This window comes from Pongo abelii, chromosome 2, assembly GCF_028885655.2.
Source record: "Pongo abelii isolate AG06213 chromosome 2, NHGRI_mPonAbe1-v2.0_pri, whole genome shotgun sequence".
NCBI lineage: Eukaryota > Metazoa > Chordata > Mammalia > Primates > Hominidae > Pongo > Pongo abelii.
Window position 1 is genome coordinate 7,100,164 of NC_085928.1, and position 12,141 is coordinate 7,112,304.

At 53.5% G+C, this 12,141-nt stretch overlaps 1 protein-coding gene across 2 annotated transcripts in view; it reads left to right on the forward strand.

Annotated features, from left to right (window-relative positions):
* The window catches only part of SLC6A6 (solute carrier family 6 member 6), an 87,306-nt gene that overhangs the window by 58,820 nt on the left and 16,345 nt on the right, over nucleotides 1-12,141 (forward strand). For both annotated transcript variants that reach the window (XM_024244592.3, XM_024244591.3), the window contains exons 6-9: nucleotides 5,668-5,802; nucleotides 7,009-7,112; nucleotides 7,241-7,365; nucleotides 11,336-11,448. In XM_024244592.3, coding sequence (XP_024100360.1) covers nucleotides 5,668-5,802; nucleotides 7,009-7,112; nucleotides 7,241-7,365; nucleotides 11,336-11,448 — 477 coding nt within the window. The remainder of the gene's footprint in view (nucleotides 1-5,667; nucleotides 5,803-7,008; nucleotides 7,113-7,240; nucleotides 7,366-11,335; nucleotides 11,449-12,141) is intronic.

Here is a 12,141-nt window from a genome sequence, read left to right on the forward strand (position 1 = left end):
GCAGAGCCTGGGCCAGACCAGAGAAGCCAAGACAAACACAGTCAGGCTCTGTGAACTTCCTCAAGCCCCATGGCTGAGAGGCTGCCTGCTCTCTGGCCATGGCTTCCAGCCCTGGCCACAGACCAGGTTTGTGGCTGACGTGGGGGCTGGGCCCACGGGCAGCAGATGGACCTCATCCTGCCAAGGCTCTGCTCTCGTGTCTAGTCCAGCAAGGAGGAGTTGGAGGGTAATGGAGGGAGAGCCCCAGCCTGAGAGGCTGAGGATCTGAGTTCAAGTCACTTTGCCTCTCTATGTTGCAGTTTCCTTTTTTGTAATTTTCACTATTCCAGGAGTTTGAAACTAGGCTGCCATTAATCCATTCAACAAATAGTGTTAACGGTGGCGAAAGCACAGTAGCCTGTGAGTGCTGGGCAGCATTCTCAGTGCTGCTAGGTAGCTCATTGAATCCTCCTCGTGGTTTAGAGTATGTGCAGTTATTAGTCCCATTTTACAGTTGGGGAAACTCAGGTTCAGGGAGGCTCATTACCTTGCCCAGCATCACACAGCTTGTCAGTGGCTGTGCTGGGATTTGGACCCAGGCAGCCCCACTCCCAACCTGGGTGCCCCACACTCTAACACCTCCTGTGCCCACCCCGTGCCAGCCTCAGGATGCAGTAAGTAGGGAATGTGGCAGGCATGTCCCTGCTGTCACAGAGTGGGGTCTGGGAAGGGGGCAGAGATCCAGACACTCACATAGGAAGTGCAAGCCCTGCAGACGCACAGGGGAGGAGGCCCCAGAGTGAGCACGGACGTTCACTGAGGCTGGGGCTCTACGCTGTCGGCCTCCGGAGCAGCTCTTTTTGCCGGGTTAAAAACAAAGCATGGGGTAGTCAGAGCCAGATCCTTTTAGCTCTGGATCCCACAGACTGCATGACTTTGGACAAGGCCCTTTCACTTTCTCAGCCTCACCTTCTCCTTATGTGAAATGAGTTAGTGAAGCCCCTCACCAACAGCCTGGGCGCTGAGGACCCTCGGGGCCTGCCTAGGATCTTTGAGATCAATGGTGAGCCCTGCTGCCCAGACCCTTACCTCCCAAAGGATGCCTGGCTCCCCCTGCTGCTCAGCCACCCTCTTTTCTACTGCCCAGAGGGGATGGAGAAAAGTTGTCCTTGCAAGTTTCCTGGACAGTTGGGCCACAGGGCTTTTGGGTCTAGGGCTCAGAGGAGCCACGGAGGTTCACCACCAAGAGTGGAAAAATACCATGTCCCACAGCAAGGCCTGCTGGGCCACAGCGGCTAGCACCAGCCTGTCCCTTGGGGATCCCGGGGGAGCCACGGAAAAGTTGAAAGCATGGCTCTCAGGGACTTGTCCTCGGAGCAGCAGATTCTGCAAAGCAAGGGTGGCTTTCAAACCTACCACTGTAAACCAAAACCCATCTGAGACAGGGGGCTCAATCAGCTTAGAGGTTTATTTTGCCAAGGTTGAAGATGTGCCCAGGAAAAAGAGACATGAGCCACAGTAGGATCTGCGGCCTGCACTTTTTCCAAAGAGGGTTTTGAGAAGCTCAGTACATAAAGGGGAGGCCCAGCACAGTAGCTCACACCTGTAATCCCAGCACTTGGGGGGCCGAGGAGGGCAGATTGCTTAAGTTCAGGAGTCCAAGACCAACCTAGTCAACATGGCAAAACCCTGTTTCTACTAAAAAATACAAAAATTAGCTGGGCATGGTGGCACGTACCTGTAGTCGCAGCTACTCAGGAGGCTGAGGTAGGAGGATCTCTTAGGCCCGGGACGTTGAGACTGCACTGAGCTTTGATTGCACCATTGCACTCTAGCGTGGGCAACAGAGACCGTATCTAAAAAAAAAAAAAAATGTAAGGGGAAACAGCAGGAGGGGACAGAGGAACAGGTAATTCAGGTAATTATGCACGGTGTCTCTCAGCAAATCTGCATTTTCCGCAGGGTAGAGAACACACACATTTTCCGTAGGGTAGGGTGTACACATGGTGGAGGAAGGAGACACATGCCTGGATGTGTGGGCATATGGCTCATTTCTTGTCTCTTTGTCCGGTACCTGTGAAGATGAGCTGTGAGTTTACATTGTCAGGGTGAGGGAGGCCTCCTGGGGAGATATGTGGCCTGTGTCTCACAGCTCTCTGCTGAAGAATAGAAGGCAGGCCGGTTTTGTGCGTGTGTGTGACTCAGTTCCCAAGCTTAACTTTTTCCTTCTGCATAGTGAGTTTGGGGTCCTGAGATTTTATTTTCCCTTCACACGGCTGTGGTGGTGTGACCAGGATTTGGGGAGGAACAATGACACACATCCCAAAGGTGTGGGGATCTGACACCAGCTGGCCTGGATCCATCCCGCATCCACCACCAGTAACTGTGATTGCAGGCAGGTGCCCCCACCTCTCTGGGCAGTATCCTCATCCAGAAAATGCAGGTGAGGCTGGTGCCTGGCTCTTCTCAGTTGTCTGGGGATTAAATGAGTTAAAACTCATGAAGCTCTTAGCTGAGTGCCCCGCACAAAATCCTCACTGCATAAGTGCTTGTTAAATAAACTAACTACGTGAAAACAAGGCAAGCCACCTCCACACCCCTGTCCCTGACACAAAGCCCTTTGGCCACAGACTGGTTGCTTGGCCCAGTGGAGGCCTGGCTGGCTTTGAAGTGGCCGCCCTCTGGAGACCCCTGCGGGGCTGCTGTCAGCAGCTATTGTTCGCCAGCCCGGGTGTGGCCCACAAAGGGCCCCAGAGGTGGGAACTGGTCAGGGCGCCTGGCCGCCTGTCCGCCTGTCCTCAGGAAGGGAGAGGCAGGTTGGTTTTCTTTTTTCACCTCTTTCCCCCGTTCTGTGGCTTCCTGATGTGCCCCCGCCCTCCACGTCTGCCTTCCCATCCTCGGGAAATCATGTAGGCTCCTGGCCTCAAGGAGAAGAGATGACGGTGGCTGGAGAAACTGAGGCCTGGAGGAACAAAGGACGCCCGGGGGCAGAGGCAGGAGTAGGGCCCACCCTGTCAGTGTTGGAGAGCCATCTTGACAGTGCCGGCCAAGGAGGCTTCTTGAATGCTCACCGCAGGCCAGGGGCCATCGAGCAAGGTCAGCGTTCCCTTATCCTCAATGGACAGATGGGGAAGCTGAGGCCCAGGTCACCAGCAAGGGGTGGCAGAGGCAGCGTGCAACCCCTGGTAGGGGCGGCTCCCCAGCTGACCCACAGCCCCTCTACCCCTCGACCTAGAGTGGCAGAGTAGGAGGCAACCTCAGAGATCCTACGGTCCTAGCCCTTTACTTCCAGATGGGGAAACAGAGTCTACAGCGGACAGTGGCTTCCTGGAGGTCTCATGGCAAGCCAGCCTCTAAGCGTGGATTCAGACCTGAGGGCCTCCCTACTGGCTGCCCTCTGGTCTTGGGGAGAATCAGTAAACTGTCAGTTGTGGGAGGCTTTTTGCCAGTCTGCTATGTGTGGGCTGTGGGGCAGGTCCCCATTCTGCTGCTTAAGGCCACGTGACCCTGCGCAAGTGATGGACTCTCTCTGGGCCTCAGTTTTATTTTTGCAAAATGGAGATAGTAATAAAACTTACCTCAGAGGGTTAGGGCACGGGCCAGTGAGAATAGACGTCACAGCATTTGGAACAGTGCTAGGCACACAGTAAGTGCTTAATAAACGCTGCCTAGGGGTTGTTGGGCTGAGGGCAGCTGAGCTAAGCAGGCCCTGAAAGCTTCCTTTTTGCCCTTTTCCAAAGCCCCTTTCTCATTGTTTCTACTCAAAGGGATCATGGTCACAAGAATTTGCTCTGTCGAGGGTCCTGGTGCCAGCTAGGTGAGGTTTTGGGTTCTGTCACTATTGGTCAGTGTCTGTTACATACTTGGGCCCCAGCAGTGCCCTGGCACTGCACCCCCAACTCCATGGGCACATTCGTCCTGTTCTCTTCATCTCAATTTCCTCTCCTGTAAAATGGGTTCATTGACTGTGCAGTGGTTCCTCCCAGGTCCCCTGAGCCCCAGATGTGGCCCAGGGCTCTGCCAGCCAGTCTCAATGTTTCAAGGTGGCCACCATGAACTTTCTGCATGTTGAAGTGAAATACTTCATGCCTTTCTGCACAGAGGTTAGCCCTCCACAGGCTCTGGGTTCAAATCCTGGACTCCGATGATGCCCTGGGCAAGTCCTTAAAGCCCACCGAGCCTCAGTTTCTCCACTGTTAACCACTGTCCTGGGGGGGCATGGTGAGGATGAAGTGGGCTTGTGCCTGGGACGTTCCTACTCAGCCAGTGCCCTGCCTGAAACACTAGGATCTAACTGTCCATTCAGCCAGGCACCTTCGAACTCCTCCCAGGCATAAACTCTGTCTGGAAACTCCTTGTGTTGAATAAGATGGGAAAATCCATCCATGAGAACTGAAGCCACAAACAGCGCTCGCAGGACAAGAGGAGAGAAGGTCTTTGGGAGCAGATGGCCACATCATTTCTAATCCCCACCTCACACCTGATCTTGGCCTGTCTGGAACATGCAGTGTGACCCAGGGAAGGCCGTGGGTCTCCCAGAGGCCCGGTGAAGGGGGGAGCCTTTCCTATTCCCAGTTAAGGGCCATTGAGAGGCCTCATTTTCTTCCCTAAAGGTCTCGTCCTTCCAGCAAAATCAGTGTCAACAACAGGCTCCCTTTCTGGAGCACCTACTGAGTGGCAGTGTTACAAGCATCATCCCATTGAATCCTCAGCTCACCCCTTGTTGAGGGGCTTCTATTACTCTTATCTGAATTCTACTCATGAGGAAACAGGTCCAGAGAGGTTAAGCAATATGCCTAAGATCACACAGCAAATGAGGGGATGGAGCTGGGATCTGAACCCTTGCTTATCTGATCCCTAACCATAGGAATCATACCAACATTATAGTTGTTAACTAATGTGACCTGCATGCCATGGGCACATGCCATGGTTTGGCAACCACTGGGCTGAGCCTTCTACACATGCACTTGATAGCTTACTCTCTGATTTTGCATTTTCCACCTCTACGCCCTGGAATGTCAGTTCCACGAAGGCAGGGATTTGTTTTCTGTCTTGTCCACCACTGTATTTTGTGCTTAGGTGGTGCCTGGGACAAACTATTTATAGCATGTTTTTCATTTAATCTCAGTAAATCTGTGAGGTGGGCTGGCACTGTGGCTCATGCCTATAATCCCAGCACTTTGGGAGGCTGAGGCAGGTGGATCATTTGAGGCCAGGAGTTTGAGACCAGCCTGGCCAACCTGGTGAAACCCCATCTCTACTAAAAATACAAGAATTAGCTGGGCATGGTGGTGGGCACCTGTAATCCCAGCTACTCGAGAGGCTGAGCCAGGAGAATCACTTGAACCCAGGAGGCGGAGGTTGCAGTGAGCCGAGATCGTGCCATTGCACTCCAGCCTGGGTGACAGCGAGGCTCCGTCTCAAATTAAAAAAAAAAAAAAAAAGAAAGAAAGAAAGAAAAGAAATCTGTGAGGTAGGTACCTGTATATACCCAGATTACAGATGAGGCAGCTGAGGCCCAGAGTGGTTAAGCAATGTGCCAAAGGCCGCACAGCAAGTAAGACAGCAAACCTGGCTCTAGAACCCCTGATCCTGACCAGTGCTCCCCTCTGCCTCTCTGAGAGGATGCTCAAACTTAGCAGCAGCAAGTGATGCCCATGGCCTCCTGAATCCCTCTCGCCCTTGCAGGTTGTCTACTTCACAGCCACTTTTCCATTCGCCATGCTCCTGGTGCTGCTGGTCCGAGGGCTGACGCTGCCGGGCGCGGGCGCAGGCATCAAGTTCTATCTGTATCCTGACATCACCCGCCTTGAGGACCCACAGGTACTGCAGGGCTGGGACACACCGTCCTCCCTCCTATCCAGGGCTGGGCCGGCACAGGACAGGGCAGGATGTAGAGGCCACTGGCAGCACATCTTCCGTGGTTCTTCGGTGCACAGGTCTAGCTGGGCCACCGCCCCCTGGTACTTTTCCACCGGGCCTGTTGTGGGTGTGCCTGTCCACAGTGCTGACGGACCTTTCTAGCTGTGTGCATCTCTTTTCATGTCAAGGACGTCTGAGGCTGGCCACTTAGAGAGGCTGCTTTAGGCCCTGCATCAGGTAAAGGGGAAAAATCTTCTGATGAGCAAGTCTCCCCCTGGGACCCAGCTTCTGCCCACCGCAGCCACAAGGGCTGCTGCATCCTGGGGATGGGAGAGTTGGGGTCTGGAGAGCTGCGGGCTTCCTTGGCTGAGGGTGGAATTCAGAGTTAATGGCCTTGGAGGGTCAAGGGGCAGATACCGAAAGCACACCTTCTGGCACTCAGCCTTGTGACCTCGGGGAGGTGGAGAAAGCCCTGGGAGATTTTCTGGGTTTGTCTGAGGACCTGAATCCCCAGGGCCTTCCGGTTGCTTCCCAAGGGCCTGTGCTCTCCTTCCCCACCAACCTTCCCCCTGGTCAGGACACAGGTGGGAGAGGGGTTGGCCAGCCTCAGAGGACAGCTGGGAAAGAGCTGTTTAGTGACGATTCTGGAGAGCAGCTTTGTCTGTATAGTTCCTTGGGACCTCATTCCGCATTCTAACTTGGGGGTCTGCAAATGGTAACAACAATGGTGGTGACAGCAGCCTTGACTTATGGGCTTGCCATGTAACTGGCACTGAGCTGAATTGCCACTCTTTGAACCTGGGAAATAGCTCTATGGGGTAGGGCAAAGGAGCCCATTTTATAGATGTGAAAACTATCTATAAACTGCAGGAGTGATATTTACTTGCCCACTGTCATTCCAGGGTTGGAATCCAGATTCATCTGCTTCTGAAGCCTCTTAACCCTGATACTAGGTCGCTGGGAGATGGGGTGTTTGATTTCTGGGGCTCCTTGCAGCTCAGCACTGCCTTGAAAGGCACCTTGAATTCGAGCATAAATGTTCCATTTGCATCTGCAAGGTCCCGTCCCCAGGCCATCGCCAGGTGGACATAACCCTCGCTGCCTCCTCCAGGAAGCCAGCTCTAACAGCCCTCCTCTCTTTCCTTGCCACCTCCCTTCCCCTCATAGGTGTGGATTGACGCCGGGACTCAGATATTCTTCTCTTACGCCATCTGCCTGGGGGCTATGACCTCACTGGGGAGCTACAACAAGTACAAGTATAACTCGTACAGGCAAGTGTTGCGCCGGCGGGCCTGGTGGACTTTAGAAATGATGATGATGTTTAAAGAAAAAGAGAAGTAGGGAGCGTGGCTTCCTTGTGTTGTGAATTAACTTGCTCCCTGACATATGTGTAACTTAGGGACTGTATGCTGCTGGGATGCCTGAACAGTGGTACCAGTTTTGTGTCTGGCTTCGCAATTTTTTCCATCCTGGGCTTCATGGCACAAGAGCAAGGGGTGGACATTGCTGATGTGGCTGAGTCAGGTACGGTGGTATCGGTGGCAGTGGTGGTGGGCACTGCCACCTAGTGTGTAAGCCAAGTACTGCAGGCATGAAGCCAGACCCCAGGGGGCTTTGAGGGGGGACGAGCCTGGTTTCTAAAATGGACCCCCCCCCCCACCAAGATGTCCCCCAAATATCAAAGAGTACAAAGGCAAATTTTAAACATTTTTATTGCAATTTGGCCCGAGGGGTGGCAAAAGCATGGGGGGTGGTTAAGTTGGGGAATTTTTAGCTACCTTAGTGTGGTCTTCCCCGCCCCCCGTCCTTCCCCAGCAAACTCCTGGTTTCCACAACAGAAACCACTTTCCTAACTCAGGCCCAAGTCAGCCACCAATCGGCATTCCATCACCACCTTCTCAGCCTTGGTTTCTGTATTTTGCACTTTGCTCCCAGTGCGCTCCCTCTAAGCAGACGCATTCATCCATCCCACCGATTTCTCGTGAATGAGTCCCCACTCTGTGTCAGGCACCACCGTAGGCACTGGGTGCAGTGTGTGAGGGGAGGGGGTAGATGAGGGGACGACCTACTGGGACGGTGGCAGATCCAACTGGTGGTGGGTTGTAAGCACAGTGTCACCCCTCGGGGTGTGGGCCCTGTTGACCAGGCACTCTTCCTCGGGCTACCTGGAGTCACAGGCATGGAGGATGTCAGTGTCTTAGAATCACGGACTCTGCACAGACGGGGACCTTAGGAATCTGGGATCCCAGAGTTCCAGCAAGGTGCTTCTGGAACCTGAGAATCATGGGGCCTTCAGTTGCTAGAATCTGCAGTCTCTCAGGTGCCTCGATTCTGGGACTTGGCCATGGCTGCTTGAGGTCCTGGGTCTGTAGCTTTAATTGCAGTGGCTTGGGTTATGGGATTCCCTCAGGCTCCCAGGATCCTCAAAGTCCACCTTTCCGACCTCTCCACCCTTCCCCAGCCCTGCACAGTTTACTTGGAGGATGGTCATCAGTTGGTTTTGTTATTTTACATGCTGAGCCCCCAGCCCCACCCTGTCCATGTCCTAATTTCATACAACCTCCCTGGGGCTACCTGGAGGTGGCAAGGGTCCTGGGCTGAGGCTCCTTCCAAGCCGATGGGAGAGCGTGGGGTTTATGAACTTCAGGGACCACCATAGACTAGGGCCAGACACAGCCGGAGGCCCTGCCATTCCACTGTCCTTGACCTCCTGTGCCATCTGTATTTGGAACATGAGGCAATGTCCCAGTCCCTGAGTCCTAGAGCCCTAGCACTGGAGGGTCAGAAGGTGCCTCAGCATCGTGTGTCCAGATGTTCCCTTCTCAGATGAGGAGACCAGCAACCTGAGAGCAAGGGCTTTGCTTGGGATAGGTGGGGCTACAACAGGGCTTTCTGAACATCCTGTCCACTATTTCTCCACTTGTCACATGCTGGACAGGCCTTCTGACACAAGGGTGTCCCCCTCCTGCCACCCAGCCCACCCTGGACACATGCAACAACCTCTGGAGAATTTGGCCCTTGTGACCTCCCAGAGCCCCTGGCCCCTCCTCACTGTCTTCTTTGCTTGGCAGAGATGTGCACTGCCCAGCCCCATCCTGAGACCCCTGACAACACTGCAGGACCCCCTTGACAAATCCACATGTCACTCCCACACACCTCTTCACTGTCCCTGCTTCCAAAATGGACCCTCAGATGTACTGTTCCCTCCACTCAGCCCAAAGAGCCCCCAAAAGAAGGCCAGAGACTGAGAACGCAGAATGTAACTCCAGAAGTCTCCATGCCCCTTTGGGAGTTTGGCAGTTAGAGTGGTGAGGGGGAGCCAGGGATGATTTATACCTCCTCTGCAGATGGCTTGCTTTCAGCTGAGGGCTTTCAAACCAATCGCAATTGAGTGGGAATCTCTAGGAGTATGGAGTGAATTTGGCAATGGGAGATACAGATAGATACATACAATGTATCTTCCTCCATGGACAACGAAGTATTTTCATAGACACATATATTGTCAATCTTAGTTGTTATTTCCTCCCGTCCACTTCAAACACCTTGTCATTTATTCCCCACGGTGATGTCTGAACAGCCGGCACATCAAGGGTGATTATTTCTCTAATAAGCTTTTAACAAGCACCATATTGAGCGAAGTGCATTTGAACAAGATAATTATTTAGCCTAACGGAGTGCAAACAAGACGTGGCATGGCACATTGTCTGCTAGCAGAGAGGCATCCAGAGGTTCTCGGAGTGGCTGGATTATGTCTCCTGGACTTCTCTCTCTTGAGTTCACCATGCACTTTTGGAGAAAGACGCTCAGACCCTCTCCCAGAGGCTCGCTTGAGAAAGGCAAAACTAAAATACAGAAACAAGCGAATTGAGAATCTTCACAACGTCCCTGGTGGGTTGGGGGTGGTGGGGGCCCATTTTGCATCTGTCTCGCAGCTGGCTGGACTCGATTCCTCATTCGGTGTGGACCAGTCAGGGCCAGTGCTGACGTTCTGTAGGGACCGGTGGGGCCCCAGCCTGGGTGGAAACGCCACGGCTTTTGACTCCAACTTCAACTTTGATTCAAAAGTCCATCTCACCGGGTCCTGGGGGCCATATTTTTCTGAACCTGGCACTGGTTCTTTTGGGCATGTTCTGAGCAGTTTTGGGCTTGGTAACCCCCTTGGTGGGGGTCTCCAGCATCTCAGTGACCAACCACTCTGTCGCTGCCCGAGGATATATTTTGGTCAGGTTTTCTCTGGATTGTAAAAGGGCGCACCTTCCCTGCCACACTGGGGGTGTTAACACCATATAATGTGGTTTCCGGTTCCAATTTATTGTCAAGTTGGGTTTTGCTTTTTGTTTTTCATTCTTGAGCCATTCGTCTGGTTTCTGATCCCTGCTGAACAGCTCCTGCTCTCTGGCCCTTTTTGTTTCCTGCTTCTTGACTTTTTTTTTTTTTTTTTTTTAGTCGTAGATTTTACTTTCTTTTGCTGCCCTCGCTTCTCAGACCCACAGGTCTCAGTTAACAACTAAATTCTTTCCGTTGGCATCCGCTTTTAGGCAGGCTGGAGACAGAAGGAGACATTTCTCTCTGTCTCCGGAATGTCTCCCATCAGACATCCCCTGAGCTGACAGAGCTCCCATCTCCCCAGCTCTCCCTCAGGTTCTATCCAAGTCCCCTCTTTTGAAACCCAGAGCCCTTTTCTAGTGACATGGTATCTACCTCTGAGAATCTAAACACAGGAAGGCTCCTTGTGAGTCATTTATGGCCACCTGCCCCTCACTTTTCAGGTGGGAAAACTGAGGCCCTGAGAGAGTATGGGGTGATTCAAAAAGGAAATTGGAAGAGGATGACTTGGATGCAGGCCTCAGGGCTTGCAGGCCTGGGACCGTGCCCCTGCACCCACGTTCCCTCAGCTTTGGGCCCTGGTTGGCCCAACTTTGACCTCGTGGGCTTGGCTCTGACCTTGCCAGGGAGAGCCCCGCAAATGCACCCCTGAAGAGACAGGCCTCCTATTGGGCATGGTTTTGTATTGGTTTTTCTTTCCACTCCTATGGTGTTTTAGCCATTAACTCAGAAATAGAAACCTTCCCTTTGCAAAGGAGACTGGGCGGTCAGGTCACCACCACGCTCCCCCGCCTCCTTCCAGCAAAGGCTGTCCACTCGATGGCTTTGCTTTGGGGTGGGAGGATCCTCCCTTTCCTTTGTCTCTGCAGACCAAGCCCCGGGCTCAGTCTGCATCCTACCCCAAAAAACCACGCCCCGATGGATGCTGGTGTGTGAGGAGGCCACGTGTGCTGTGTAGGAGACACATGCTAAAACCGGGCCCCTCCTGAGCCCCAGCGTGTCCCACCCAAAAGCGAGACAGGCCTGGTCTCTTTCCCCAGGCCAGAGTTCAGACCTGGCTCCCTGCTGTATTTGGGTCTGAGTGTCTTTGTGTGAGCCCAGGGTTCCCAGTGGCTTGGTGGCTGATGTCTCCTCCCCTGTGCCCCTCCCCGTTTTCTTTCCTTTCTAGGTCCTGGCCTGGCCTTCATTGCCTACCCAAAAGCTGTGACGATGATGCCGCTGCCCACGTTTTGGTCCATTCTTTTTTTTATTATGCTTCTCTTGCTTGGACTGGATAGCCAGGTGTGTATAAGGGATGGCCCTGGGGCGACTGCCCCTGTGGGGAACCTGACTCTGGGAAAGCCTCCTTATTCCACCTGGGAGGTGGTCAACGCCCTTCCCCCCTCCAATCAGACTTCCAGTGCTTCAGCTGTGAGGATTCCTCCAGGACACCAGGAATAGAAAAAGCTCTGGGTCCCCAGAAAGTGCATTTGAACAAGATAATTATTTAGCCTAATGGAGTGCAAACAAGACGTGGCATGGCACATTGTCTGCTAGCAGAGGGGCCTCCAGAGGTCCTCGGAGTGGGTGGGTTATGACAGGGACAACCAGGGTTTGTGGTTACAGTCAAGCCACAAATGACGAATTGGAGGCCCTGACTCAATAAGTCACGATGTGCTCCAGTGGAGCGTCGGCGGGGCACAGGAGGACATGGCAGATGGGCGATTCGGAGAAGGGACCCACATTTCTGTGTGAGCTGATCATTGTCTGGGCCATCGTAATCAGTTGCAAGTGCCCAGGAGAAGCCTACGCCACTCTCAGAATTCTGTGCTCCCTGGAGCGTGCGAGGGGCCAGGCATTGGCTCCCTCCCGTGCTTTATACACCGCACAGGCCGGGAGCCTCGCTGAAACCCGCCCTGACCTCTGGCTGTCCTGGCTTCTGCCCTCCCAAGGCAGGACTCTTGTCTCCACTGAGGTTCTTTCCTGCACTTCTAA